Source organism: Bombus pascuorum, chromosome 5, assembly GCF_905332965.1.
Source record: "Bombus pascuorum chromosome 5, iyBomPasc1.1, whole genome shotgun sequence".
NCBI lineage: Eukaryota > Metazoa > Arthropoda > Insecta > Hymenoptera > Apidae > Bombus > Bombus pascuorum.
The window spans coordinates 15797671-15823306 of record NC_083492.1 but is presented as its reverse complement, the minus strand read 5'-3'; the positions used below and the strand labels follow the sequence as shown (position 1 = coordinate 15823306).

At 28.4% G+C, this 25636-nt stretch overlaps 5 protein-coding genes across 12 annotated transcripts; 3 read left to right on the top strand and 2 right to left on the bottom strand.

Moving 5' to 3' along the window:
- The first annotated feature begins 36 nt into the window (after positions 1–36).
- On the top strand, positions 37–3209 carry LOC132906940 (uncharacterized). 2 transcript variants are annotated; one of them, XM_060959613.1, is made up of 6 exons: positions 37–272; positions 361–447; positions 633–1065; positions 1141–1343; positions 1415–1554; positions 1645–3209. In XM_060959613.1, the coding sequence occupies exons 3-6, from the start codon at positions 701–703 to the stop codon at positions 2524–2526; spliced, it is 1590 nt and encodes a 529-aa protein (XP_060815596.1). In that variant the 5' UTR covers positions 37–272; positions 361–447; positions 633–700; the 3' UTR covers positions 2527–3209. The 2 variants fall into 2 exon arrangements, with proteins under 2 accessions (XP_060815596.1, XP_060815595.1); XM_060959612.1 differs by having other exon boundaries at positions 37–447.
- On the bottom strand, positions 2570–5224 carry LOC132906960 (uncharacterized). 3 transcript variants are annotated; one of them, XM_060959653.1, is made up of 4 exons: positions 4611–5224; positions 3901–4341; positions 3684–3824; positions 2570–3595 (listed from the first exon to the last, which is right to left on the bottom strand). In XM_060959653.1, the coding sequence occupies exons 2-4, from the start codon at positions 4327–4329 to the stop codon at positions 3302–3304; spliced, it is 864 nt and encodes a 287-aa protein (XP_060815636.1). In that variant the 5' UTR covers positions 4330–4341; positions 4611–5224; the 3' UTR covers positions 2570–3301. The 3 variants fall into 3 exon arrangements, with proteins under 3 accessions (XP_060815636.1, XP_060815634.1, XP_060815635.1); XM_060959651.1 differs by having other exon boundaries at positions 3901–4413; positions 4604–5223; XM_060959652.1 differs by having other exon boundaries at positions 3901–4413; positions 4611–5223.
- A 254-nt stretch (positions 5225–5478) lies between these two features.
- LOC132906947 (mRNA cap guanine-N7 methyltransferase) lies at positions 5479–7756 on the top strand. Its single transcript, XM_060959626.1, has 7 exons — positions 5479–5909; positions 5991–6183; positions 6254–6498; positions 6634–6815; positions 6889–7098; positions 7175–7389; positions 7467–7756. Exons 1-7 carry the CDS (start codon positions 5679–5681, stop codon positions 7520–7522), a joined length of 1332 nt encoding a protein of 443 aa, XP_060815609.1. The 5' UTR covers positions 5479–5678; the 3' UTR covers positions 7523–7756.
- A 915-nt stretch (positions 7757–8671) lies between these two features.
- LOC132906918 (DNA topoisomerase I, mitochondrial) lies at positions 8672–15210 on the top strand. Its single transcript, XM_060959553.1, has 12 exons — positions 8672–8820; positions 9092–9137; positions 9686–10079; positions 10140–10453; positions 10533–10681; positions 10772–10978; positions 11048–11212; positions 11996–12087; positions 12443–13416; positions 13503–13953; positions 14021–14170; positions 14258–15210. Exons 1-12 carry the CDS (start codon positions 8779–8781, stop codon positions 14358–14360), a joined length of 3087 nt encoding a protein of 1028 aa, XP_060815536.1. The 5' UTR covers positions 8672–8778; the 3' UTR covers positions 14361–15210.
- Positions 15211–16719: 1509 nt separating this feature from the next.
- On the bottom strand, positions 16720–24323 carry LOC132906942 (eukaryotic translation initiation factor 4E-binding protein Mextli). Of its 5 annotated transcripts, none has more exons than XR_009658066.1 (11): positions 24140–24323; positions 22989–23107; positions 22684–22824; positions 22427–22596; positions 22150–22345; positions 21808–21879; positions 20839–20899; positions 20465–20753; positions 20133–20385; positions 18558–20062; positions 16720–18475 (listed from the first exon to the last, which is right to left on the bottom strand). XR_009658066.1 is itself a non-coding variant. In XM_060959616.1 (11 exons), exons 2-11 carry the CDS (start codon positions 23095–23097, stop codon positions 18371–18373), a joined length of 1518 nt encoding a protein of 505 aa, XP_060815599.1. In that variant the 5' UTR covers positions 23098–23107; positions 24140–24322; the 3' UTR covers positions 16720–18370. The 5 variants fall into 5 exon arrangements, 4 of the variants coding, with proteins under 4 accessions (XP_060815599.1, XP_060815601.1, XP_060815600.1 ...); XM_060959616.1 differs by having other exon boundaries at positions 19941–20062; positions 24140–24322; XM_060959618.1 differs by lacking the exon at positions 24140–24323 and adding an exon at positions 23685–23771 and having other exon boundaries at positions 19941–20062.
- Between the last annotated feature and the right edge of the window lie 1313 nt (positions 24324–25636).

The following is a 25636-nucleotide window of genomic DNA, read 5'->3' as shown; positions in this document are numbered from 1 at the left end:
CCTTCCCTCCCCCCTCTTTCATTCGGCTCTTCGTGCTCTATTTATGCTTTCTGAAGCAATTCTCCATTTGCAATAAGCGTCCATATCTGAAGGCGCTTTATCGCAGATCAACAAAATGAAATCTTATCGAATTATCAGCTCTATTTCATACGCTGACTAATAATTACAATATAGACGCATTTGCGCGAATAAATTTTGTGTTGGTACATGTAATATTAAACCTCGTGTATCAACAGAACGCAATTAGAATAATAGTCTGTCCTACCTAACGAGTATCATCGGCATTTATATACTATTTATAACATATAACATAAAAAACAATTTTTATAATAACAGAAAACATTATATCTGGTTCTTTAGTAAAAAATTTATGTAACTAAATCCATGGAAGAGAATATTCTTTCTCCCATATGAAAGTGCAATTAATTTTCAACAGTACTTATATAGGTAATGTATATACATTTTCAATTATTGTAAATCGTTTAATTAATAAAATGTATCATTATTTGCACATTGTTAATTATCATGAATTTCAACTCATATATTATATATATTCTTATGTGATAAATTAAAAATAGTTTAAGGTATCTTTAATTTTGTGGCTTATTTTATCATATAATTCTTTATTTCAGATAATCATATGATTATTTTAAAGGAAGAAAAATATGAAAAGATAGAAAAATTTATCTAATCACAAAAAATGACAAACAATTTAGATTCAGTTTGTGAAAAAAGGTCCACCCGTTTCTTGCAAATTCCTTTAAAGTCAACTGAACAGATTTATTTAATTTTCTTAATTCCAACATTAATCAGCTGTTTTGTATATATAATTCATTTTTCTGCTGATTTAGTAGTTGCTATACAGCATTTCAAAGAAAATAACTTAGTATGGGGTTGTTGTACTATTTGTTTTATGTATGCACCAGCAATTGCATACTTTATGTTAACTGTTTCAAGACCAGATTGGTGGATGTCAAATGATGATAAATTAACAAAGGGAATGTTTTGTTGGTTCTGTCTCCAACTTTGTCAACTGATAGGCTTTGTTTTTTTTTCTCTTTATAGGTATTAATATTTTCTACTCAAAATAACTAATAGTCCCATTCATTTATATTAATATAATATCTAATTATTTTTTAGGTATGCAGGTCTTATAGTACTATCTATTGAAGCTATTATTTTAAGTGGAAAAGAGAGAACTGAGACTTTAAACATAGCAGCTGCTCCTGCAGCTATAGAATTATATTTCTTTTTACAAGCATGGTTTCAAGCAGTTCCTCAAGCTCTCTTTCAAACACATTTACTCTTTCGTGAACCATCATTTCATCAGACTCATCAATCTGGTATTTTATTCTACGATTTGCAGTATAATTTAAATAAAATTATAAATACCAAATTAAGATTATTTTTGTAGCAGTTGTAAAGGTGCTTTCTATTACTATATCCATTGTAATACTTGCCATTCAGACTACCTCATTTCAAAGATTTGAAAGTCAACGTATTAATGGTAGAAAACTACCATGGGCAATGTGGTTAAAGAAATATTGCATTCAGGTATCTTAATATTAAAAATTACGTGATTACCTACAACATTGGAAAATAATTTCTCCTTCTAAAGTATTTATTTAATTTATATAATTATAGGAACTTTGTGATTTTGAAGAAGGCACACCTTTAAGATTATCTGATAAAAAAGAAAATAACCCTATAGATAATTCCTTAGAACAACCAGAATCTGTAAAAGTTCAACACGAAGATAAGGAACAATGTGATTCTCACATTTCTTTAGATCGTCAAGTGTCTGTGACACCTCCTTTACCACCTAAAAATGTATATATTACACCACCTCCAACTCCTTTACGTGGAATTACTACAGTTACACCTTTACCTATACCAGATGTACCAGCTCCACCAAGACCAGATTCAATATGTATAGTTCCAAAAAATGCAGAATCTGAGCAATTATTCACTAAGGTAGTATCTATTGCAGAAAGAAAGAACAATAGCATACAAGATTTAAAAGTTCCACAACGAAGATATTCAGCAAAAGGTTTAGAAGAAGATGATCCTGTAGGAAAATTTTTGAGTTTTTTATGGTGGTTCTTTTTCATTCTAGCGCGTATACTTACTATTGCCATATTCTACGAATTTTACCCACTCTACTTATCCATTGTGCTTGGTATACATTATAGTATTATGTTAATATATCTTTTTTATTATACGCAATATTATGACATTATTACATTTTTTCTTAATTTATGGCTAGGATTAGTGTACATAGTTAGTTTAATTGAATATAGAATTAAATTTAAGTATGCAGATAAGTGGGTATTGCCATATTATATTTTTGTATTGATGCAAAATACGTTTTTAACATTATCTTGGTATTTTTATGCAGATTGGGATGGGTTTTGGTATTCTTATATATTTTTCGTCATTCTTGGAAGTATGACACTATGCGTTTTATCAACTATAATTTATTGTGCTTTGCTTAAACCAAAGAAACGTAGGATATATACCAGCTGACAAATGCAGAAAATTGTCTCATGGTAAAATATTCATTGAAACGTGATTTCACAAATGCTTTAATTTTTATATATTACTTGAACATGAGGTTGTTTTATATTTATACAAATCATTTACAAAATAGATATACTAGAAAACTATTATTAACGAATAGGACAATGGAGTAGCTGATGCAATTAAAATTTGTAGTTACAATGTTTAAATCTAAACTGAGAAACTGAGGACTGATATTGATAGTTACATAATGTGAAAGATGTATTTATCATACATTATTATAAATTAGGTAGCTATGTTTATGAAATATTCATAGGAAAATCCGTCTAAAAACATTTACATATAGTTACTAGATACAGCAGCATTTCTCCTTATCTACGAATTTTATATCTGTATAGTAATATTTACATTGCACATTTATATATAGAGATACTTATGTGTTAAAATATGTATATCTCTTACTCTGTGTTTCTCTCATCTTTAAAGACGTATATTAAATTTAAATACTTATCATTTCATTACTATCTCTTTATTTTCGCGATTTTAACTAAAAAATATTTGTGTAAAATATTTTTTACACATTATTTCATATTGACTGCCAAATCTTAGCAGAAAACCACTTTGAGATTATTAATATTAAAGTGGTACATATTAAGATAACATTAATAAAGAAATACTAATAAGTTTAATTTGATAAAAAATATATGCTCCCTTATACATCCATTCATTTATAATTATATTATCTACTTGCACACATTCCTTAGTCTATAACATGTTTTTCCTATACATGTATATTAGAGTCTTTATGAAGATTTCCTAATTGTGCTTCAAATAAAATATCATTTAATAATTTTTCAGCTATAATTCTTTGGTCTAATTTCATACTTCTAAGTTTTGCTGCAATATTTCGTCCAATTGCATCAAACTCATCTTCCATTACAAATGAATTATTATGTGATATTTTTAAAAGATCAGAACATTCAGCTTCATCTATCTTACGTCTACGAATTACTGGACTTTCAGACCACTCATTAGACTGATCATAAGCTTCCTCACTTCCTGGTTGCCATACATCCTAAATAAATATAACTTTTTAAATTTCTGCAAAATTTTAATTTTAATTTTTTGTCATACAAGATTAAGCTCATGAATAATATGCTTACTGTTTTGTAACATTTCCTATATCCTCCTCTTGTTCTTATTATTTCTTGACATTTAGCTGCTGATAAATCAATATATATCATTGCAGGTTTTCTTTGATTAGCTTTAGATTTAATTTTATCAACCATAAAAGGATGTAATCTCTGTAGAACACTTAGATTAGTGAATACAAAACAATTATATTAAAGTGCAAGAATTCTGAAAATAAATAAATCTTACTTTAATATGACTTAAAAAATTTCCAGTAGATCTCAAATTTCCATTTAAATGTCTTTGACATTGTACACATTGAACTGTTATATTACTGTCTTCTACTCTAATTACTGTAAAATATTCTCCATCAAGTATAGCTGGAATTCTAATTGGAGTAAGAGTCATGCTTTGTTGAATATTGGATTGTATATGTGAAATTTGATTAGGTTGATCTTGTTGATGTTGTACTTCTGAATCATGTTGTTGCTGATGTAAATTTGAATTTTCATGATTTTCTTGATTCTCTATTTCAATTGTTTGAGAAGATGTCTGGTCATTGACTGTTTCAGATATTTCTTGCTGTTGATTTGCAGGATCGATCATACATGTGTCAAAACTTTCAATCTTTGTTTCATACCTTTGCGTAGGAAATGTATCCATGATCTTACAATGCATGCAAAATTTATTCTAATACAAGAGTATGTTAAATAAAAAGCTCAACAATTTATATAAGCTGTACATGAATAACTCTTTAAATATCTGAAAAAGAAATAAAGGAACATGATTTTTACTAACAGTGAAGCAAAATACTATTATTTATCTTGCTTTCTTATTGAATTTCAGATAAGCTGTTAGATAAGAATGTTATATACATAACAAATCTAGATCAGATAATAGATGAGAGAATGTAATACATACAATCTCTAATGAAATTTCAATGTCTACCTACCACCAACCTTAAAAAATGTAGCTATATTGATATAATATGTAAATTCCTTGTTATGTACTACAAAATATCGTCGTAACAACGAAATATTCGTCGCATTTCTTGAAGTATTATAAATATATAGCTGTTTGAGTTAAATAAAGTGTGCTATCTTTAAAGCTATAGCAAAGCATGCATATGTGAAAGCAGGTGCATACTTGGCAGCACTGTGGTAAACAAAGTTATGAATAAAATTTCATTAAAATTTATATAAATTTATATATGTGGATAATAAATACATGTTCTTTACTTGACTACTATTCTTTTACATAATATAATTCAAAACAAAAGAAGGAACATTACATATTTATAAGGTGCATACATTTATAAGAAAACAAAATCTAATATGTAAGATATAAGTAATACAGATTGTTTAATATTATTTAATTGAAAAAGATACTTTGTATAATTCAATGCTTAATTTAAAATAAAGAAATCTTTCAAGTTATTACTTAAGAATAAAAATATAATTTCTTTTTTAAAATAAATGAAGCTTATCTGTTTATATGTACATATTATTCTGTGTATGTTTATTTGTTAATAAATTCTGTATTTTAAATTACTAAATATACATTGTTACTTTAGTTACTATGTTGCGTATTTATTTGGGGAATTTAAGCTTGGATTGTTGACCGAGGAACACTAACGCCATAGGGGTATAAAGATAGAATGCGTGAGCGAATTGAAGAATGGCTAAAAAAGCTATTTAGAAATAGAAAGAAAACACTGCATAAAGGCTAACCTTTATAACTTGTAGGGTATTTTTGTGAAATACGAATAACGTTGTCGGCATTGGTAACTCTGATTCTGATTTTACTGAACATAAATGCAGGATAGACGTGAAAGAATTGTTAGTACTATAAATGCTGTGCGTATATAGGTTATTTTTAACAAATGGTTTGTTTTTACTTAAACATATTTGATACTAATGATTTATTTACATGTATACATAATATAATATTTATTAATAAACGGAAGTATCTATTGAGAAAACAGTAGAAAAGATTTAATAACTGGACGAGATTTCATTTACTTGGATATGTCTGCACCTGAAGTAATGAGTAAAGCCAAAGAAAAGCAAGATGAGATATTATCAGAAAAAGACAATGAAAAAACAATACCTACAATAAAATCACAGACGTTCTCTAGGGAAAAAAAAAGGAAGATAGAAGTAAATGATGAAAGTCATACACAAATTAAATACTCTCAAACTAAGGAACATTCAGATGCAAATTCATCTAAGCGAATAAGATATGATGCTGAACAAAATGTATGTATAATTATTATATTACACATTTTTGAAACATTTTATTTATTTGTTAATTCATTTTCTTTTATCTGTATATCATAGGTTAATGATACGTCAGCAGATTTAACTACTAGTAACAGTGAGAAAACAAAAGAATCATCAAGCAAGGAAGAACACATTGAAAACTCATTATTAGTAGTACAACATTATAATTCAGTACTAAATAAAGATAGAAATAAAAGCAGAATTTTGTATATGAGAAATTTTAACAATTGGATTAAAAGCATGCTTATATGTAAGATACTAATTTATATATAAAATAATGCTTTTGTGTGCAACAATTTTTAATTAAAAATCATTTACAGTGGAATTTATTAATAAAACTCCAACTAATGCTCGTTTAAAAGTGCTAGATATGTGCTGTGGTAAAGGAGGAGATTTATTTAAATGGGAAAAAATAAATGCAGCACATTTGATCTGTACCGATTTGGCTGATGTAACTATGCAACAATGTCAAGATCGATATAAACAGATGTCAAAAAGATATTCTCCAGAAAGAAGATATTTTCCTATGTTCTCAGCGGAATTCATAACAGCTGATTGTACAAAGGTATTTGTTTTTACTTTTTCATGAGTTTGTAGAGGAATACTGAACAAATAATTGACAAAATGTAATTGGTCTGAAATTTGTATCATTACTATTTATGTTAACAATGGAGAAATCAGTGATAAAAAATGATTTCAGGTTCGATTGAGAACAAAATTTAAAGATCCTAGTATATCACTTGACTTGGTTAGTTGTCAATTTGCATTCCATTATTGTTTTGAGTCACTACAACAAGCAGAATGTATGTTTAGAAATGCAAGTGAATGTTTAAAACCAGGAGGTTATTTTATTGGAACTATCCCAAATGCATATGATCTAGTGTAAGTTCATCTTTTAATATGTTGAAAACTTTTAGCTAAAGTTATACAAAAATTAAATGCTTGTTTTAATCAGTTCCAGGTGGCAGAAGTGCGATGGTAATAGTTTTGGAAATGACATTTATAATGTAGAATTTTTTTGTGACAAAACAAAACCACCTCTTTTTGGTGCTAAATATCATTTTCAATTAGAAGGTGTTGTTAATTGTCCAGAATTTCTTGTCTACTTACCTGTATTTCGTAAACTAGCTTCAAAGTTTGATTTAAATTTAGTACTATTTGAAAGGTAAAAAGAATTTAGTAACAGTATTTATGGTATATCTACCATATTTATAAATAATGAAAATTTTGCTTACTTACAGATTTGACAGCTTTTATGAACGTATGAAAGATGAGGATAAAGGTAAAATGTTACTTAGTAAAATACAAAGTTTAGAAACTTATCCACCTCGACGCGACGTACAGCTTACTGGTAACCCTGATAAAGATTATCAACATGCTAAAGAATATTGCTCGCAAAGGACTTCGACTCGCCGTGAGATTGGGACTTTATCTCGAACAGAATGGGAAGTTACTTGTTAGTAGAAAATTAATATAATTTCATAATTAATTACGTTTGTTAATTTTATTGTAATAACATTAATTTTGTTTTAGCATTATATGCGGTATTTTCTTTTGAGAAAATGAAACCTGGCTGGAAGCAACATTAGAATATGTAAAATTATAAAAATTAGGAACCATAAGATGTTAAGTTTCTAATATAAAATTAAGCACTGACTGTATATTGTACGAGCTAGTCTGTTGCTATAGAAATACACACATATGTTAATACAGTATATATATATGCAGTTAACTGATATTCTAAATAACTTGCTCCAATGTGTTCAACAATATATCACTCCAAGCTAAATATATACAATATACTTTTATGTATTTGATTATGGATTTGATTGTTTTTTATATAAACATAAAATTAAAAAATTTAATATGAATAGTATTATGATTTAAGAAGGTGGTGTAAACACTGTTACCCATTGAGCTGTATTTTATAAAAACAAACTCGTTAAATTTCGACATAAAATAAGCCTTGTTAACCTCTATATAATATTATGCCATTAATTACAAGCACAAAAGATATAACCTAGCAAACACGAAGATGGCACCCCGCTGGGGGTAGCCACCCACATACTATATTTTTATTTTTATTTTTTTCTTTCCTAATCACTAAGATATAATACTTTATCAAATGTCCCTCTGGACAAATTGTAAAAACCAAAACAAAATAATAAAAAAAAAAAAATTAATTACAAGTACATGCTATTTTCCTTAGATAAGCCATAGATATAAAAAGGGAATTAACAGAACTATAAATGGTTAATATTATAGAAATCATATTACATAATAGCCTAGATCTTTGTATATTCCTTTGAATTACTGATGAAGTTTTATGAAATTAACAATAAATAATTTTTTAATGTGATATATTCCCGATGTTATGAATTTCGATATATATTCGATTATATGTCACGAACATCTCCAGTTAAAATTGAAGTTTGTAGCAACGGTTGAATAAAAATTAAATATTTCTTTTCAAAATTAAAGCGATTTTCATCGATAGGAAAACTCAATTGATACATTAACAACTACTCTCATGTGATTTATTTATAAAATTGTTAGCGTTATGTTCATAACCAAACATTATTGGAAGAGAACGACTGAATAGGCAGGTACGAACTGCGGTGGAGGGGATTGTATTGGGGATCGAAGAGGCGGAGCAAAGAAGCTCATGCGCAGTTAGGTATTTTTGATACTTAGACTGGGTCTCCTATGTAAGCGTAGGCTCGACTGCAGTCTCACGCGAAGTGTATAGTCGAATAGTGGTGTGTGTGCCCCCAGTCTTCTTTACTTCTCTCGCTTCTGTTAGCCCTTGCGTCGCGAAAGTCTATCAGTTGCGTTTGCACGAAAAATGGAGCTCGAGCAACCGACAACGCTGTCGAATTCCGACTCAGTAAGTGACTATTTAATATCTATTTGCTTCACTGCGTTTACCTACGTGTACAGTTTTTTAGTATTTTGTCTTATATTACGGCTTTTCTCTTGTGCGTACGGCATTGTCGTGAACGCAAAATTTTTCTAAGTCCCAAAATGGCGTCTGCGACTAAGTCCTACCTGGCTCGCTTCACACTGCCAGACGTTAAGTCCGACGGAAGAGTAGATAGTTATATATCATGCTACGATCTTATTAAGATGATATTTATATGTGAATTTTATTGTTTCAGGAAAAAAAGATCAAAGAGAATAGCAATGTGACTGGAAATCATAGTGGTAAGTAGTTTATTCGTACAGTTTTAACGCATGTAATCTGACATAGCTGAAATCAGAACTTTATAGCAGCAAATGTTAAGTTCAACGCGACGACCAAAGAGTTAAGGCTGCCAACGACCCGACCGGTCTGACACGTGTTTCAACTCTGACGAAGCGTCCGAACTACTTACGACTTCCTGCAATTCAAACTTAGTTTTATTTTTTGAATTGGCACTTGTTCACGTTCTGTATTACGAGAATTTAGAATTTCAATTTTTTAAAGTAAAAATTATGGAATATTTCTTAATTTGCCTCTTTTAACTAAATGAATACAATACATTCTAAATTATTTTTGCATTTCACATTTAGTTAAATATTTCGAAATATAGCCGCAATAAATTTAATTGAGGAATACAAATAATTTTTTTTATGTTTTAGTAATTATGCAATTTTATTTAAATAATTACTTGCAAAATGATTTATTTTTTCAATAAAAAGATTTTGAAATACAATTGATATTATATATATTTGTGTGTGTGTGTGTATATATATTATATGTATATTTCTAGATGCTCATATAAATGGCATGTCAAATGGATTTGACAAAAAAAGAGAACACAAATCCGAACATAGGGATAGGGACAAAGAACGATCTCATAAATCAGATCATAAAGACAAAGAGAGAAGCAAAGAGAAGGATAGAAATCATAAAAGTGATCACAGGGAAAAGGAAAAAGATAGACATAAACATAGTTCCAGTTCTATTAAAGAAAAAGATAAACATGATAGTAGCAGTAGTAACAAAGATAAAGATAAGGATAGAAAGAGTAGCTCATCATCTAGCAAGGATAAAGAACACAAAAGTAGTAGTTCTTCAAGCAAAGATAGAGAAAAGGATAAAAGCAAAGATAAAGAACATTATCACAGATCTAGCTCTAGTTCAAGTTCCAAGGATAAAGACAGGTATATCTAATATAATTTTGTACTTAATCACACAGAGTTTTATATTCATATATGTTGTAGACATCACAGTAGTTCCAAGGACAAAGAAAGCAAAGAGAAAGACAAGGAAAAAAATAAGGATAAGGATAAATACAAACACAGTATAAGTTCAAGTTCTCGTGACAAAGATAAGGATAAAAATGTCTCTAAGGATAAAGAAAAGGAGAGAAAACATTCATTAGAGAAGGACAAGGAAAGACATTCCATATCTCATGCAAATGACAAAGAAAAGCATCGCTCTTCTGAAAAAGACAAAGACAAACATAATTTGTCCAGTAAAGATAAACATCGTCATGATAAAGAAAAAGATCGACATCGTCATGAGAAAGAAAAATGTAAGTTATAACATAAGGTATACAACAAAGTTATGAACAAAGAATGAACTTGTTAATTGTTACTTTATTTAATTTATAGCAAAACATAGAGAAGATAAAGATAAGAAAGAGAAGGAGAAGGAAGAAATTAAAGTAAAAGAAGAAGTAATGGATGTAAAACCTAATCACATAGGAAATGAAGTATTTCAGTTTGATGTTGGCCAAACCTTGAAACATGAAGTGAAAGAAGTACATATATACTTTTTTAAATATATTTATTCTTATTCTTGAAACAAATGAATTCGAATAATTAAATAAATTTAAAATAATAAATTACAGGAACCTATATCACAAATTGAACCTGAAGATGATGACGACAGTGGTGGAGAACAACCATTATATATTAAAGAAGATGAGGATGATGAAGAAGCTATGAATGAAGAAGAAGGTAGTATGGATTCAACTGATGGAAATGACACAAGACTTTCAGATCTCCATAATACAACAATTAAAACTGAGGAAGAATCGGACGAAGATATGCCATTGGTAAGTCAAATCTATATTAAATTTTTATTATTTAAAAATTAGATATATATATTATAATATAAAAATTAGAGTGCAAGGTCCATGGCTCCTACAAGTGTTAAAAGAAGTTTAGATTCAGAGGAAGAAGATGATGTTCCACTTTCAGCGCGTAAAAAGTCAAAGAAGAATGACACAAAAGCAAAGAAGAAAAAGCGAAAACATGAAGATGATGAAGATGAAGACGAAATTGAACAAGTACTGTGTTTCTTTACATATATTCTTTATATGCATTAATGATGTTATAATCTTACTTAACAATTTCGCTACGGCGGTTTGGTTCGCTGTAGCGCCGTCACTGAACTAGACCTCGCGCCGAAAGTGTGCACATTGTGGGTGGACAGTTTATTTTGGAAGAAAAGGAATTTTTCTTTAAAACAATATATTCATAATTTTTACATAAAAGATATAAACTTATTTAATAGGTATAAAGAGTCTGATTAACAATTGAAAATAGTGAAAGAATAATATACAGTGATTAATAATTTAATTCAATATATGTTTTGAAACATGGAAACATACACAACCCAACATCACATTCTTGGTATTAATAACGAGATTCTCGTTTCTTAGAGTTTTTCGCATACATAACACATCTTTGTGATCTATTTTTCTTGTAGCTTCATAAAGTGAAGGAAAATGTCTTCCATTGAGTCTTGATGGATGATTATTTCCGGGTGTAATAGGATGACAGGTTGTTTTTTTCTAATATTTCTGTAAAATTTGATCCGTTAATTTCAGTTGAAATTTTGCAATTGATATTGTTTTGTTGGTTTTCAATTTGTATAGACAATATAAATTTCATAAGCATGTATCAATCATATGGAATATATATTTTTTGTACCATTTTGCTGTACACGTCGCTGTGGGTCACATTGTGCATGTCTGATATATTCGGCGTCCGTCTCCGCGGGTTAATATAAATGTCAGATATATCCGACGTTAGGAGCGAAAGGATTAACTATAAAAAAATATTTACAGAAACCAAAGAAGAAAGGTGCAAGAGCATCAAAGGGAGAAAATTCTAGCCCAAGGAAAAAGAAGCAAGAAGAAGAACAAGAAGTTTGGAAATGGTAAAGTTTCTTATGATTTGAAGAAATACATCGTGTAACTAAATAAGGTTATATCGTTCTAACCTTATTTTGTGCGTATGCGTGTGTACATTTTTCAGATGAAGTATAATATAGTAAAACTTATATACATATTTTTTAAAGCAAAATATGTTTAAGACTATTGAAAATACTAGAATATCTTTGATAAATTTACATTTTATTTATAGATGGAAATGTTTTACAAAATTGAAAGTGTATAAATATTCATCTATTTTAAGGTTAAGTTTTTGAAGCATGTTAGATATATTGTAATATCTTCAGATTAATGGAATATACAATGAATACAAAATATATCTGAATGAAAAAATTGTTATAGGTGGGAAGAAGAAAAGAAAAATGATGGGACAAAATGGACATTCTTGGAACATAAAGGACCAGTATTTGCACCTCCATATGAGCCACTTCCCCCTGATGTAAAATTTTATTACTGTGGAAAAGAAATGAAATTAAGTCAAGATGCAGAAGAAGTTGCGACTTTCTATGCACGCATGTTAGATCACGATTATACTACAAAGTCTGCATTTAATAATAACTTCTTTCATGATTGGAGAGAAGTGATGACTGAATCAGAGAGGGCTAAAATAAATGACTTGAGTAAGTGCAATTTTAAAGAAATGCATTCGTATTTTGTTCAAAAAAGCGAAGAGCGAAAAGCAATGACAAAAGAAGAAAAGCAGAAAATAAAAGAAATGAATGAACAAATTCAAAAAGAATATGGTTTTTGCATTATTGATGGACATAAAGAAAAAATAGGTAATTTCAAGATTGAACCGCCTGGTTTATTCAGAGGTCGTGGTGAACACCCTAAAATGGGCAAATTGAAAAGAAGAGTTATGCCAGAAGATATTCTTATTAATTGTTCCAAAGATTCTAATATACCAAAGCCACCACCAGGCCATAAATGGAAGGAAATTCGGCATGATCCTAATGTTACCTGGCTTGCATCTTGGACAGAGAATATTCAGGGACAAGTGAAATACGTTATGCTTAATCCATCAAGCAAACTTAAAGGAGAAAAAGATTGGCAGAAATATGAGACTGCTAGAAAATTAGCGCAATTAATAGATAAAATTCGTGCTGAATATAGGGAAGATTGGAAAAGTAAGGAGATGCGTATAAGACAAAGAGCTGTAGCATTATATTTTATAGATAAATTAGCTCTCAGAGCTGGTAACGAGAAAGATGAAGATCAAGCAGATACTGTAGGTTGTTGTTCTTTACGAGTAGAACACATTACATTACATGAGCAAAAGGATGGAAAGGAGTATGTAGTTGTATTTGACTTCTTAGGTATGCTTAATTTTTTACTTATAAATTAGATAAAGATGAAATTTTTTAGTATAATATTTGTATATATGTTTTTATTGTATTTATAGGTAAAGATTCTATAAGGTATTACAATGAAGTGCCAGTAGAAAAAAGAGTATTTAAAAATTTACAACTTTTTATGGAAAATAAATCACCAAGTGATGATTTATTTGATCGTCTTAATACAACTGTTATGAATAAACATTTAAATGAATTGATGGAAGGTCTCACTGCTAAAGTCTTCAGGACATATAATGCTTCATGGACATTACAGCAACAATTAGATAAATTGACAAATCCTGATGATACAGAAGCAGAAAAGATTTTATCATATAATAGAGCAAATCGAGCTGTTGCAATATTGTGTAATCATCAACGTTCAGTGCCTAAAACACATGCAAAATCTATGGAAAATCTTAAGGCAAAAATAGAAGCTAAAAAGCAAGCTATAAGTGAAGCAGAACATGCTGTAAAGGAAGCTAAACGTGATGCAAAACATGGATCTGTTAAAGAAAAAGTGTATGTATTGGTTAATTATTAAAAAGTAAATAGTATTAAGTACTTTATTGTGTATTTATTATTATAGCGTATATGAAAAGAAGAAGAAGGCTCTTGATAGATTAAAAGAGCAGCTGACGAAATTGGAAGTTCAGGCAACAGACAAAGAGGAAAATAAAGAAATTGCTCTAGGCACCTCCAAATTGAATTATTTGGATCCTAGAATTACAGTTGCATGGTAACTTTGATTCTTCTTTTATTTTATATTAAATATTACAATCATAAGTATGCACAGCATTTACATTTTTATTTTCATATTATTTAGGTGTAAGAAACATAACGTCCCTATTGAGAAGATTTATAATAAGACTCAGAGGGATAAGTTCAGATGGGCCATAGACATGGCAGGACCAGATTATGTATTTTAACCCCATAGAAGATTGATTATTACGAAAAATAACTCCCACTGATTGTATTTAGTGAAATTTTCGTTAAAATTATTGAGGGAAAAAGTAATGGTATAATTTTCTATATTTACAAAAAATAAATGTGAAAATGCGAAGACATATTTTGTATAGAACACTACGTTAAATTTCGGTAAAGACTTTATATTCAGTATGTAATAAACACATACTTGTAATTTAGAATTGATCGCTTAGCAATCGTGGCGTAAAAATTTTAGCGGTCGCATTTGCATATAGACGTTTAATTGATCTTATAAATATTAGAAACTAAAATTGAATAGTTTGACGAAAATTTAAATTCGTGTTAGGTAGAAATTTATAATATTTGTGAATTAAGAAAGCAAAATTTGTGCAAGTGATCTAAATTTAGAGAATATAGCTCAAAGTTACTTCATTAAAACAAAAATTTTACAGTCTCTAAATTTAGAAGTGCACAAAAACATTGGTTGCTGCATTGTACATAGAACTATGAAAACTTTGCCAGCCAAGTAAGAAAGAGGTACGTGTATTAGATCTAAAAAAATGTGACTGCCGAATGTGCAGCTAATTTTTATATTCCTTTAATTTGTCTTTTCTCATAAGTGTATAATGTCATTAATGGAAAATTAATTAAAGTTAGAGTCGCGCGCTCTACATGAATTTTTTAGTATAAAATTTATCAAATCGAAATTGTGATTAGCCAATTTGATTGAAATATAGCGTCTCGAAAGATAATTATAACATATTAATGTATTTAAAAAATAGATTATTGCTTTTAGCGATTTATGCTTTATAAAAGAAATGTTTAGTCTATAATAAATGTGAACACAGTGTATCTTTAACATTTTTTTAATATTCGTACACATAAAAACCTTGTGATCACCATGATATAGAATATTGTAAAAAAAAAAAATACTTCAATATGTTACAAATTAGTTATCATATTTATAGCCATAGTTGAATTTTGTTTACTGTTTAATAGCAAGATACTCAAATTTATTGCAATATTTTTCAAAATCCTTTCCTAATATATACCTGTAAATCATTTGTACAAGATATTCTAAATTTGAAGAATGTCTTTGTTTATGTGACTCATGGGACTCAAATTATATATTAATATTTGAGAGTATGTGTGCGTGAAACACCTTATTTTAATCTGTTATAAGTAAATCATGTTTAGAATAGATTATTCGCTTATTTATCTTGGAATATGGATCAGAGACGAGTAATTTTTTCAGTAGCTTAGGATATATTTACGTTAGTTAGATTGTAGACTTTATAATAAATATATTATTTCCATCATAAAAATATTCATTCATCTTACTAAATTGAATATTAATTACTCGTCACTGACAAATATTCCCATATCATTATGTTGTATGCATATGAACACATACAATTTTTTACACTCATATATAAATATATATATTTAAGGAAGCTGCAATTATAAAATTATACAAATATGTAATTAGAATGGTGGTTCTTTATAACATTTGTATTAAAACATTACGTTAATCATAACCACAATCATAAGTTAGTTCATTTTATTTAAAACTATAGAATGTATACTAATATGTTTTAAGAAATGTTGCAAAGTTATTAAAGGCCACTATTCTCATAAAACTGCCAATTATTGTATGAAGAGTCGCATAATTTAATCGTCTGTTATGCTACAAACTAGTTTTTGATATATAAGTAAGTTTGGTCATGTTCTCATTAATAATTAAAAATGAATGTTTCATTCATTTCAAACATTTTACTGTCTAAAGTAGCAAATTCTTATAATATTTATCTTTTTATATTATTGTCTTTTTCAAATATTGATGATTATAAACATTTCTGAAAATGAAACTAGTACAGTATATCAGACTACATTAACTTATACGATGATCAAGTAGACTGAATTTAAGATATATATATGCGTATATGTCGCATTACTCTTAATTTACTTTATTAAAGTCATTTGCGATATAGAAATTAGTAACTAATTAACATGACATAATGAAATACAATCAGTACATAGGCCTCTAATATCAAATGTTTTATGCACATAACATCAGATATAACATTTTTAACTTTTACAAGTGAGAAGTAAAAATACAATTGATATCTAGTACAATGAAGTGTACACAAATTGAACGTGTATGTATATTTCGGACATTATCATTTCTATACGATACTGGAATAATAAAACTTATAGTGCAAAAAGATAAATTGATTTATTTACATAATAACTAAATGTTCACATACTTACTATTAATAGAATCCAATGATTCAAAATACATCGCATCTAGTTATAGGTGTGCTTTATTTTAAAGTAAAAAAAAGTATAACCCGACGATACTTTATTTTTATTGGTTTATTATTAAAGAGCAAGGTACAATAATATACTATTATATTACTGCAGTTAGTGTTTATAGTAATAAATTATTAATAATTTAAATCAAATAATTGTGTAAATTTGTAATAAATATTAAAAGATGTAAAAACATACAAACATAACGTTCCGTGTGCGTGCAACATAATTTAGTCCCAGATCAAATAAATATTAAATATTCTCCTAATATTTCAAGCCAGAAAATAAAATACAGAAATTACATATTTTACACATTCAAATAATTCATATGTTAAAAGATACGTAATACATAATTTCAGAAATAATCAAAGAAACTTAACAATATATTTGTAATTTATATTCTGGCTAATGAAACATTTACAATACATAATCTCTAACTGAAAGGAGAGAAGTAATACCATAACAAAAAAAATATAACTTATTGAAATACAATTTTATATCTAATAAAAAATAATCTTGAATTAATTATAATACAAAATTTGTTATGCAGCATTGAATATTAATCCTATTATTAATTATACGGAAATCGATATAGAAGCAAAAAACTTGTTTTTATCTCTCCATATAATTGATAATATATATTACACAGTATCATGGTTTTAGTATATAAAATATAAAATCTTGATTTAAGATTAAATGAAATCATTTTTTTTTCTTTTTTTTGGCTATTATGTCACAGCAGAGTAATTACCAAAATAGTAGTTCCTACTTTAAAAAGGTAGACTAGACTATGTTAAATCACTATTTTGTTACAGTTGTTATATGTAACAAAATACATATTATGCATCAAAAATTGAAGCATTTTTTGAATGCTTACATAAATTGCATTCTAAATGTTAAATTTAATTTTATTTACAGTTCCAATCAACAATCATTTGTTAGTAATATTATACTCTTTTCTTCAATTAACAATTTTCCTTCTTTAATTTAAATTCGAAACTATTAATGGAAATACTATTTTTTAACTTGCCAATATTCAATAATTATGAATTGCATAAGCTATGTTTTATGAGTACTGTAATTTGATCTATATATCATACTAAAAATATAAAAATTGTTTATTGTCTTTCATAAGTGTTTATATGAAGTATTTCAATTCTAGTAGTAATAGTGGTAGTAGTAATAGTAATAATAATAGGAGTAGTAGCAGCAGCAGTAGTAGTAATGATAATAAAGATATTGAAATTTCTTCCATCTACTACAAAATATAAAACAATACATGAATGTACCATTGTAAAATAAACTAAAAATATTGCTGCAAGACACGTTCGATTAATTAGAAATAGACAACACTTTTTTAAAATGAATTTCACAAATTTGCTGCATATAAGTGTAATATAAAAAAGCATAAATGCTTATTAAAATATTACAATATTAAATTATTTTGAAAACAATTTAAATTTAAACACGCATAACATTTTTAAATATTAGCGGATATCTCGATATTCATACTAGTCATTCTGTATTGCTACAATTAAGTTCGGCAATACATATTATGTTACTCATATAATACCTATTCCTTCATGTCAGAACATTATACCAGTTTACTTTTAAAAATTTATCACAATACATCGAGATAAAAATCGATGTAAATTAATACATACAATTTCATGGTGATTAAACAATTTTGCAATCTCTCTCATTCTGGATCAGTTTCTCCTTCTCCGATCGTCAATACTGTAACAAGACCAGCAGCTGCCACCTTAGCTTTATATGTCTCCGGTTCGAACCAGCGAATCGGTTCCTGTTAAATAAAAATAAAATTTAGTTGCATAATTGCTAATAACAAACTATATTGTAAATAACCATTGTAGTTTCTACATTACCTGGATATGATGTTATAAGTAGCATGCTTTGAAATTGTAAAGCAAGTGTTAAATGGTTTATGTAAATGCATGCCATTTTGGAGTAGTTACACAAACGTTTTCTAATATAATTTTGAAGTTAAACAAGAATTTATCACACATTTGTTATAATGTACGTACTACATGATTTTAAAAAATACAAAGTAAAAATGTTTATTATCTTAAAAATCCCATAAGTGTTATACAATAACATTCAGTATATAAGTCTTTTTATATAATGTAAAATTTAATACTTTTTTCACATAATATCTAAAATAATAAAAATTGCAATAACGTTTTCTTAAATTCATTTAATATTAATCACTTAAATTTAATATGAATAGCATACTATGCAATTATTAAACAAATCATAATATTTAAATAATGACGTACATGAGAAACTTGAGAAAATATAAAATTTACATACAATGTATAACAAACACATAACATGACATATTTTCGTTTTTGATTTACATTAGTAATCAAATCCCTAATTCATTAAAAAAATAAATATTTTAGTAATAAAATAGAAGAATATGATTGAAAAAAACTTTTCGTAATTATGTAACGATAGTACATATTATGAGTCTAATTTATTTAATGAAATAAACATATACTACTGCAATAATATTCAGTAATAAACATCAATATATTATTATAACACAAGGGCAAATTATATTGTTTTCAATATAAAAAAACCATTATAAGTAACATATAACAAGTTTTACATATAATCACATCTACATAATACTGTCAAAACAATTTTTTTGGTTAAAGCTATTAAATATCACAAAAATCATACTTATTCCAAACTTTTGGTTTAAATATAAATAAATAAATAAATATAAATATATATATATATTAAATATATTTAAATATATATATATATATATTTATATTTATATATACAATATATATATATATATTATATATATATATATATATATTGTATATGAATTAAAATATCAGCCTTGTAATTTAATATTTCCAACGAAAAAAAATATAAGCTAAGGAAAAAAGAGCTTAGGAATCAATTCTAACTGATCAAAGTTAGAAATTATTAGACTTTAGGAATTATGATATTTTTGAGAAAATTGCCTTCCACTAATGGAAAATATCTGTTCTTCTATGCTATTACTGATTCTAATAATGTAGTGAGATTTAATATCTAAGGACGAATATTCCAAAAGTGAAATAAGTAAAAATATAACAGTTATTTTAGCACATTTCAATACGGAGAATAAACTTAACTCCAAAATAGTCAAATTAATTTCAAGGCGTTAATCTTGTATCATCTTGCAAGAAAAATTAGTAAATAACACTGTCGTACATCAGGTGATTAGCATTGGTATCACATTGATGTACCTTGCGAACAATGTTTGGACATTCCTTTTGAATACGGGCCCAATCTGCAGGCGGTCGTTTAGCATAAGGGCCTGTTGAACACAGCAACAAAAACTCGTATGTGAGTTCTCTAATTTCTGGAACTAAACAAAGTATTACCAAAGTATTATCTTTTGTAGTTGAAAGCTTTCAATAATTACTCAAAATAATTACCTCCCTGAGTTGATGAACTTGGTTCAGGTATAATAAAGGGTTTATAAGTTTCTTCACTTTCTGACGTTGCAGTACTATCCATATTTAATTCTCGGCCTACTTCGTTTGTATTATTTGGAGTTAACAATGTTTTCTGTGTACTGGAAGACGAGATCGAAAATGGAGACTCTTCGTCGAAATTGAAATATTCTATACCACTTGTAAAATTTTCAGAATCTCCCAAGAAATATTCGTCTAAAACTAGTTTTGCAGTCTAGCATACAAAGTAATTGTGTTAGAAATGCATCAAATAAGATACTTAATTTATATCTTTAAAAAAGAAAGATTATTACCCTAACAAGATCAAGATTGCATCCTGTGATCTTTAAGGACTGGTTACCAACTGTAACTGTATATTTATATTCGCCTATACTGGCGTCGTTGGTGGAGAAGCTGTGGAGGAGCGAACTTCGTAAACGAGAGTTTTGTTGCTGATGTTGCAATCGATTACTTTCGTCTGACGCACTACTATTTAGTGAGGAGCTAGAACCACCCATGGCTCCTTTTTCTCCTCCACCTTGCTCCAATCTCACCGGCGATGCATTTCGTTGAATCGTATCTTTTATCAAATCCTTCGCGTAACTGACGCAATAATGGGTAAAAAGTAACTTAGACATTCCAAGTTTAATATAGAGTAGTAAATAATTAAAATTAAAATTGAGCTCACTGTATCTTGTCCTCGGAAGTACCCGTGATTTGGACAAGTCGTTCTTTGGCTCCAGGGTTTACTACAAAAAAAAAAACAGTATGTCAAACATATTTTGTAATATTAGTAAAATGTCAAATGTTTGTTATCAATTAAAATTTATTATGTAAGTCTCATTTGCATTGTGGTTAATGTGCAATTTGTCAATGCAAAATTATATATCAATAGATATCTATTAAATATAAATAATGTCCAAACACTCAAAAACAAATTATTTATGCATTAAAACATTAAAAAGTTTAACATTAATTATGTAAACATTTCCTGTAAAAAGAGATAAGATAAATTTTTAGATATGTTTAAAACTGTAAGCATTTATAAGCAGTAAACAAAATAGTATGAAATGCATAAAACACTGAATAACATTGTAATAATAACATCAAATGTTATTCAACATTTTATATTTACTTAAATGTGATTTAATAAGCTGCAAACAATATGCATACTAATGATAATAAAATGTGATAACAATCAAGACAGTCATACAGTAAAAAAAGATTTTGAGTAATCACACAATCGAATTTTCACAATATCATTAAGTGATTAACATAATAACATATAAAGAAAAAATATTTCATGCAAATAAAGGTAAATGTAAGTTACGACATAAATTATATTCGTGAATGTAAAAATATCACTTGCTATCATAAATTTATTTTACAATGTTGTAAGAACAAAACCCATTTATTTATTCGTTTTATTGAAAAGTTTTTCAATATATTTTACTAATGTTTTATATGTGAATATATAGTAAATATTTAACAAAATATTTAATCATAAGAACAAAAAACTACAATTTCTATTACTTTATAAAGTGGATTGATGTAATGGAAATATTAGGCATGTAAAGATATTAAAAAATATATAATTAGTTATTTTTGTAATGCGTGAACATGATGCTATTAAGCCATCTGCAAATTATTTGTTTACCTCGCTGGAAGGAGATGATTGTCTGGCTGAGCTCTTCGATCATGTGAACCCGCCGCCCTTTTATTCCCATCACTGTATTTTTGTGCAAATGATTTAGAAGTAGAAACATAATACTTACTACTTACAATAGATGTGAAAAACAGTATACAAAATATAAGATATATCAATAAACAGATCCAAAAATATAGTGCAACGGTAACTTAAAATTAAAATAAACCATTCAGAAATTAAAACAAGTAAGCCGTATTCTACATTATATTATGATGTTTTACATGTATGTATATTTCATCTACAATATACATATGATTAATATAATTTTAAAAAATTTTAAACTTCTCTTACCTTTACCAGAATCACTGTTACGTATAACAACTTCATCTTTACAGTAGTTTTTTCCAGGGATACGCGTAGGTTTAACAAATTTGCCGCTATTTTTTATAACTTCACCAGGTCCTAAAATAGGTGCCACAGTAGGGGAAGTCATTGTTGCCATAGGAGATGACAATACATTTGTAGGTGTGTCAGGAATTGCTTCTGCCTATTAATGTCATTTAGACTTCCTTACAGACCATTCCATTTATAATAAGACATAATATAATAAAATATAAGGATGATATACATTATCTAAATGCGATAATTTCTGTGTATAATATACATCCATAGAATCTGTGTGACGCCATTGCTTGGCTCTTAATTCTATAAGTTCCAGCAGGTGAACCCTAGTCGTCAAATCTAACTTTTCGTCTTGACTTCCATTTCTGATCGCTACAAAAGCTCTGTCCAGCTGGTCTATAAATTAAAAGAAAAAAAATTGAAATTATTAGTATATTGACCTCACTCTATTTTTTATATTAAAAATATTATTTTAAGCTATACCTTTATAAATAGCTTCTAATTGAGGAGCACAAAGTTTTAAATGATTACACATTGTAATCACACTTATTTGCAGCGTTCGATCATGGAAGCCATTAGTTAGTTGCATAGCAACATTGTCGATTAAGGACACTATGTCCTCCACTGTAAAATATAATGTTTTAATTTGATAAATTATTATAACCAAAATCAATAATTAAAACATTATAAAGGAAGTGAATAAGAGGATAAAATTTAATATGCATGTTTTAGGTATGTAATACAATAAATGATATATTATATAAGTATATTAATTAGCAATATATTACCAGTCGTAATCCGCCCATCGACGGTCGCGTGGCGTTGAGCAAGTTTAAGCGGCCGAGGCTTTTCAATTTTCTTGATGGTTCGAGCTCGATTCAGTTGTGTTGCGGCCATTCTCTATAATCTTAAACAAACAAACACAAAGAATAAAAAAGGACATTAAACAGAGCTACTAAGTAGATAAGGATTAAACACAATTTAATGAAATTAACCAATATAGCCTTTATTTCTTTCACATAATTAGAAAGCGTAAGTTTCAAACACTACCTTTAAGAAAGCAAAAATAAGTATAGAATTTTCTAGCCGATTTCTTTTTACACACTGTTGAAAGTCTTCCTAACGCGACGCTACTTTATAATGTAATAAAAGCAATTATTTGTATGATCAATATTTATACAGATGTTGCATTTTTTTGGCAACTTAGTATCATTTTGAGATTAAAGAAGAGAAGGATATTTTATTATCTTAAGTTTAATCGTTTTGTAGAGCGTATTCTTCAAAAGTTTCGATATGTAGTTCTGCGCCGCGGGTGATTTAAAAATAACTACGGAACAGAGTGTGGTTTATGTAGAAAATACTAAGCAATAGCAAAGGAAAAAAAAATTGAATATTTAATGTACTAACGTGAATTTTAACAATATGTGCTACAGTTGTTGGAGTTGGTGCGAAAGTAGAGTCTTTATAATAGTAGGTTGTTTTACCGTAATCTACGTAGCGATAAAAATAATTTATGCGGTCTCCATGCGAGCGCCTTTGGTACTTTCGACATCTTGTAAGGCACGTTAGAAGAAGAGGGAAATGTGCAAAGAACAAAGAGAGATAGTAAGCAAAAGAAAGGAGAAAACAAGAGTGGGGGAGGAAAAGTGGAAGGGAAGAGCAAGAAATAAAGGGGGGGGGAAGGAGAAAAAATATAATGAATTATTTAAATTTTGCAAAGTACAAGACAAATAACATAAAGAAAATTCTTTATGTATACATCGAAATACTGAATTCTATTAAGGTAGGACATTAACATGGACTAACATTGCAAAATCCAAAATTATGAAAGCTAAGGCACATCACGTCGAAAAAACACTTAACATTTAATATTAACCAAATTGTTATATTTAAAGAGTAGTATCTACAATTTAATTTTTATAATTAAAAAGTCACTTACCACCACGTCGACCGTGCCACAGATCAACGACAGGCAGATCGTCTGAAAGAAATCGGTAAGATATGTCGACTGTCGTTGACATACGTTACGAAGGTATACTCAAGTGTCTTAAATTTACAACAGTGATACTAACATGTTATTTAAAATTCACTAGCAGAAGGAACTTAGCTCGATGAAAGCACGGTTATATAAACAGGTCTCGACACTCACTAGAGAAAAGCGCTCAAAATTTGAGTCGTAAAAAATCAACATGGAAGACAACAGAGTTCTTGTTATTACAAAACAAACAAAGATGCATAGAGTGCCTCTGTTTCTGTCTGGGACATGCATAGCATGTCATGCACGCACAGGATGGAAACCATTTTGCCTTCCATATTGATTTTTCTCGACTCAATCTTCGAGCAATTTCTGCCATGCTTTCGGCCACTTTTAGTATGAGTATCGAGACCTGTTTATATGATCTCAGATGGAGGTTTCTGCGTTTTTTAAACTTTTATGTACAACTTCATATAATAGAAAAAGATAGGCAGGATACAAGGGACAAAGGTGTCCTTAAAACGATTTTTATCATGCATCATTGTGATGCACTATTCGATAAATCACCAAAAGAAAACATAGTAAATCAATTTTCAGCGCTCTATCTTGACCAGAAGCGTAGTTACAGAGTGAATTTGAATTATCTCTTTTTATCCTATTTTCCCAATTTAATGACATGCAAAAATTCTGGGTTATTATAGACACATTAGTGTCGAATGTGCAAAAAAATACTGAAAAATGTAGATTTCGCATAGCAGTTTAGAGCGATCACTGTTTTATTATTATAGTAGTGACATGTTAGCATGACTATTATTCTCAATCTTAAGACTCACCCCAAGACCGAATATCCGTAACAGTAAAACAATACGTGGTTGAAGGATCGACGGAGTAAAATTTGCTCCAAAATTATTTGCATGTACATTTTATGATAAAATATTCCTAAAATACTTTTAAAACACTTTTAAATGAACGCCGTTTGTTGTCGTGTAGCAAATAGGAAGAAAATCGATGTAATAACAGAAAAATGTGGATCGCTGTAACGCGCACGAATCTGCGATTAAAAAATTCACAGCGGTACCACAAAAGAATATACAAGATACCTTAATTGCTCCGCTATCCACAACGTTGAATGAGAAACTGATACTCATATGGTACAAGATAAGGGACATATACACTTTCAATTGATTAAATCAATTTAATTCCTTTTATTTGTATATTACTTTTTCGAACGCAAAAATATTACAAATCATACAATATACTCACTGCGTAGAAAGAATGTAAAATTTGAAAGTATTAATCACATTTCTATCTGAAAATCTTCAAGGAAATTGGTTTTTGATTTTTTTTAACTACGACAAACCTTTCCAAAAAATCTAGGAAGGGTTGAGAATAATAGTCATACTGACATGTCGCTACTATAAAGATAAGAAAGTGATCGCTTTAAAACTTCTATACGAAATC

Excerpts from the sequence above, each read along its gene's own strand:
- LOC132906942 (XM_060959616.1), bottom strand. The coding sequence starts at position 23,097 with ATGGCCGCAACACAACTGAATCGAGCTCGAACCATCAAGAAAATTGAA. Across the intron at positions 22,597-22,683 it reads ATTAGAAGCTATTTATAAAG|ACCAGCTGGACAGAGCTTTT; the intron begins GTATAGCTTAAA and ends TTTAATTTATAG. Across the intron at positions 20,900-21,807 it reads AATCATCTCCTTCCAGCGAG|TAAACCCTGGAGCCAAAGAA; the intron begins GTAAACAAATAA and ends TTTTTTTTGTAG.
- LOC132906960 (XM_060959653.1), bottom strand. The coding sequence starts at position 4,329 with ATGCATTGTAAGATCATGGATACATTTCCTACGCAAAGGTATGAAACA. Across the intron at positions 3,825-3,900 it reads ATTTTTTAAGTCATATTAAA|AGATTACATCCTTTTATGGT; the intron begins GTAAGATTTATT and ends AGTGTTCTACAG. Across the intron at positions 3,596-3,683 it reads ATAGGAAATGTTACAAAACA|GATGTATGGCAACCAGGAAG; the intron begins GTAAGCATATTA and ends ATATTTATTTAG.
- LOC132906940 (XM_060959613.1), top strand. The coding sequence starts at position 701 with ATGACAAACAATTTAGATTCAGTTTGTGAAAAAAGGTCCACCCGTTTC. Across the intron at positions 1,066-1,140 it reads GTTTTTTTTTCTCTTTATAG|GTATGCAGGTCTTATAGTAC; the intron begins GTATTAATATTT and ends ATTATTTTTTAG. Across the intron at positions 1,344-1,414 it reads TCATCAGACTCATCAATCTG|CAGTTGTAAAGGTGCTTTCT; the intron begins GTATTTTATTCT and ends TTATTTTTGTAG.
- LOC132906918 (XM_060959553.1), top strand. The coding sequence starts at position 8,779 with ATGGAGCTCGAGCAACCGACAACGCTGTCGAATTCCGACTCA. Across the intron at positions 8,821-9,091 it reads CGCTGTCGAATTCCGACTCA|GAAAAAAAGATCAAAGAGAA; the intron begins GTAAGTGACTAT and ends TTATTGTTTCAG. Across the intron at positions 12,088-12,442 it reads GAACAAGAAGTTTGGAAATG|GTGGGAAGAAGAAAAGAAAA; the intron begins GTAAAGTTTCTT and ends AAATTGTTATAG.
- LOC132906947 (XM_060959626.1), top strand. The coding sequence starts at position 5,679 with ATGTCTGCACCTGAAGTAATGAGTAAAGCCAAAGAAAAGCAAGATGAG. Across the intron at positions 5,910-5,990 it reads GATATGATGCTGAACAAAAT|GTTAATGATACGTCAGCAGA; the intron begins GTATGTATAATT and ends TGTATATCATAG. Across the intron at positions 6,184-6,253 it reads GATTAAAAGCATGCTTATAT|TGGAATTTATTAATAAAACT; the intron begins GTAAGATACTAA and ends AATCATTTACAG.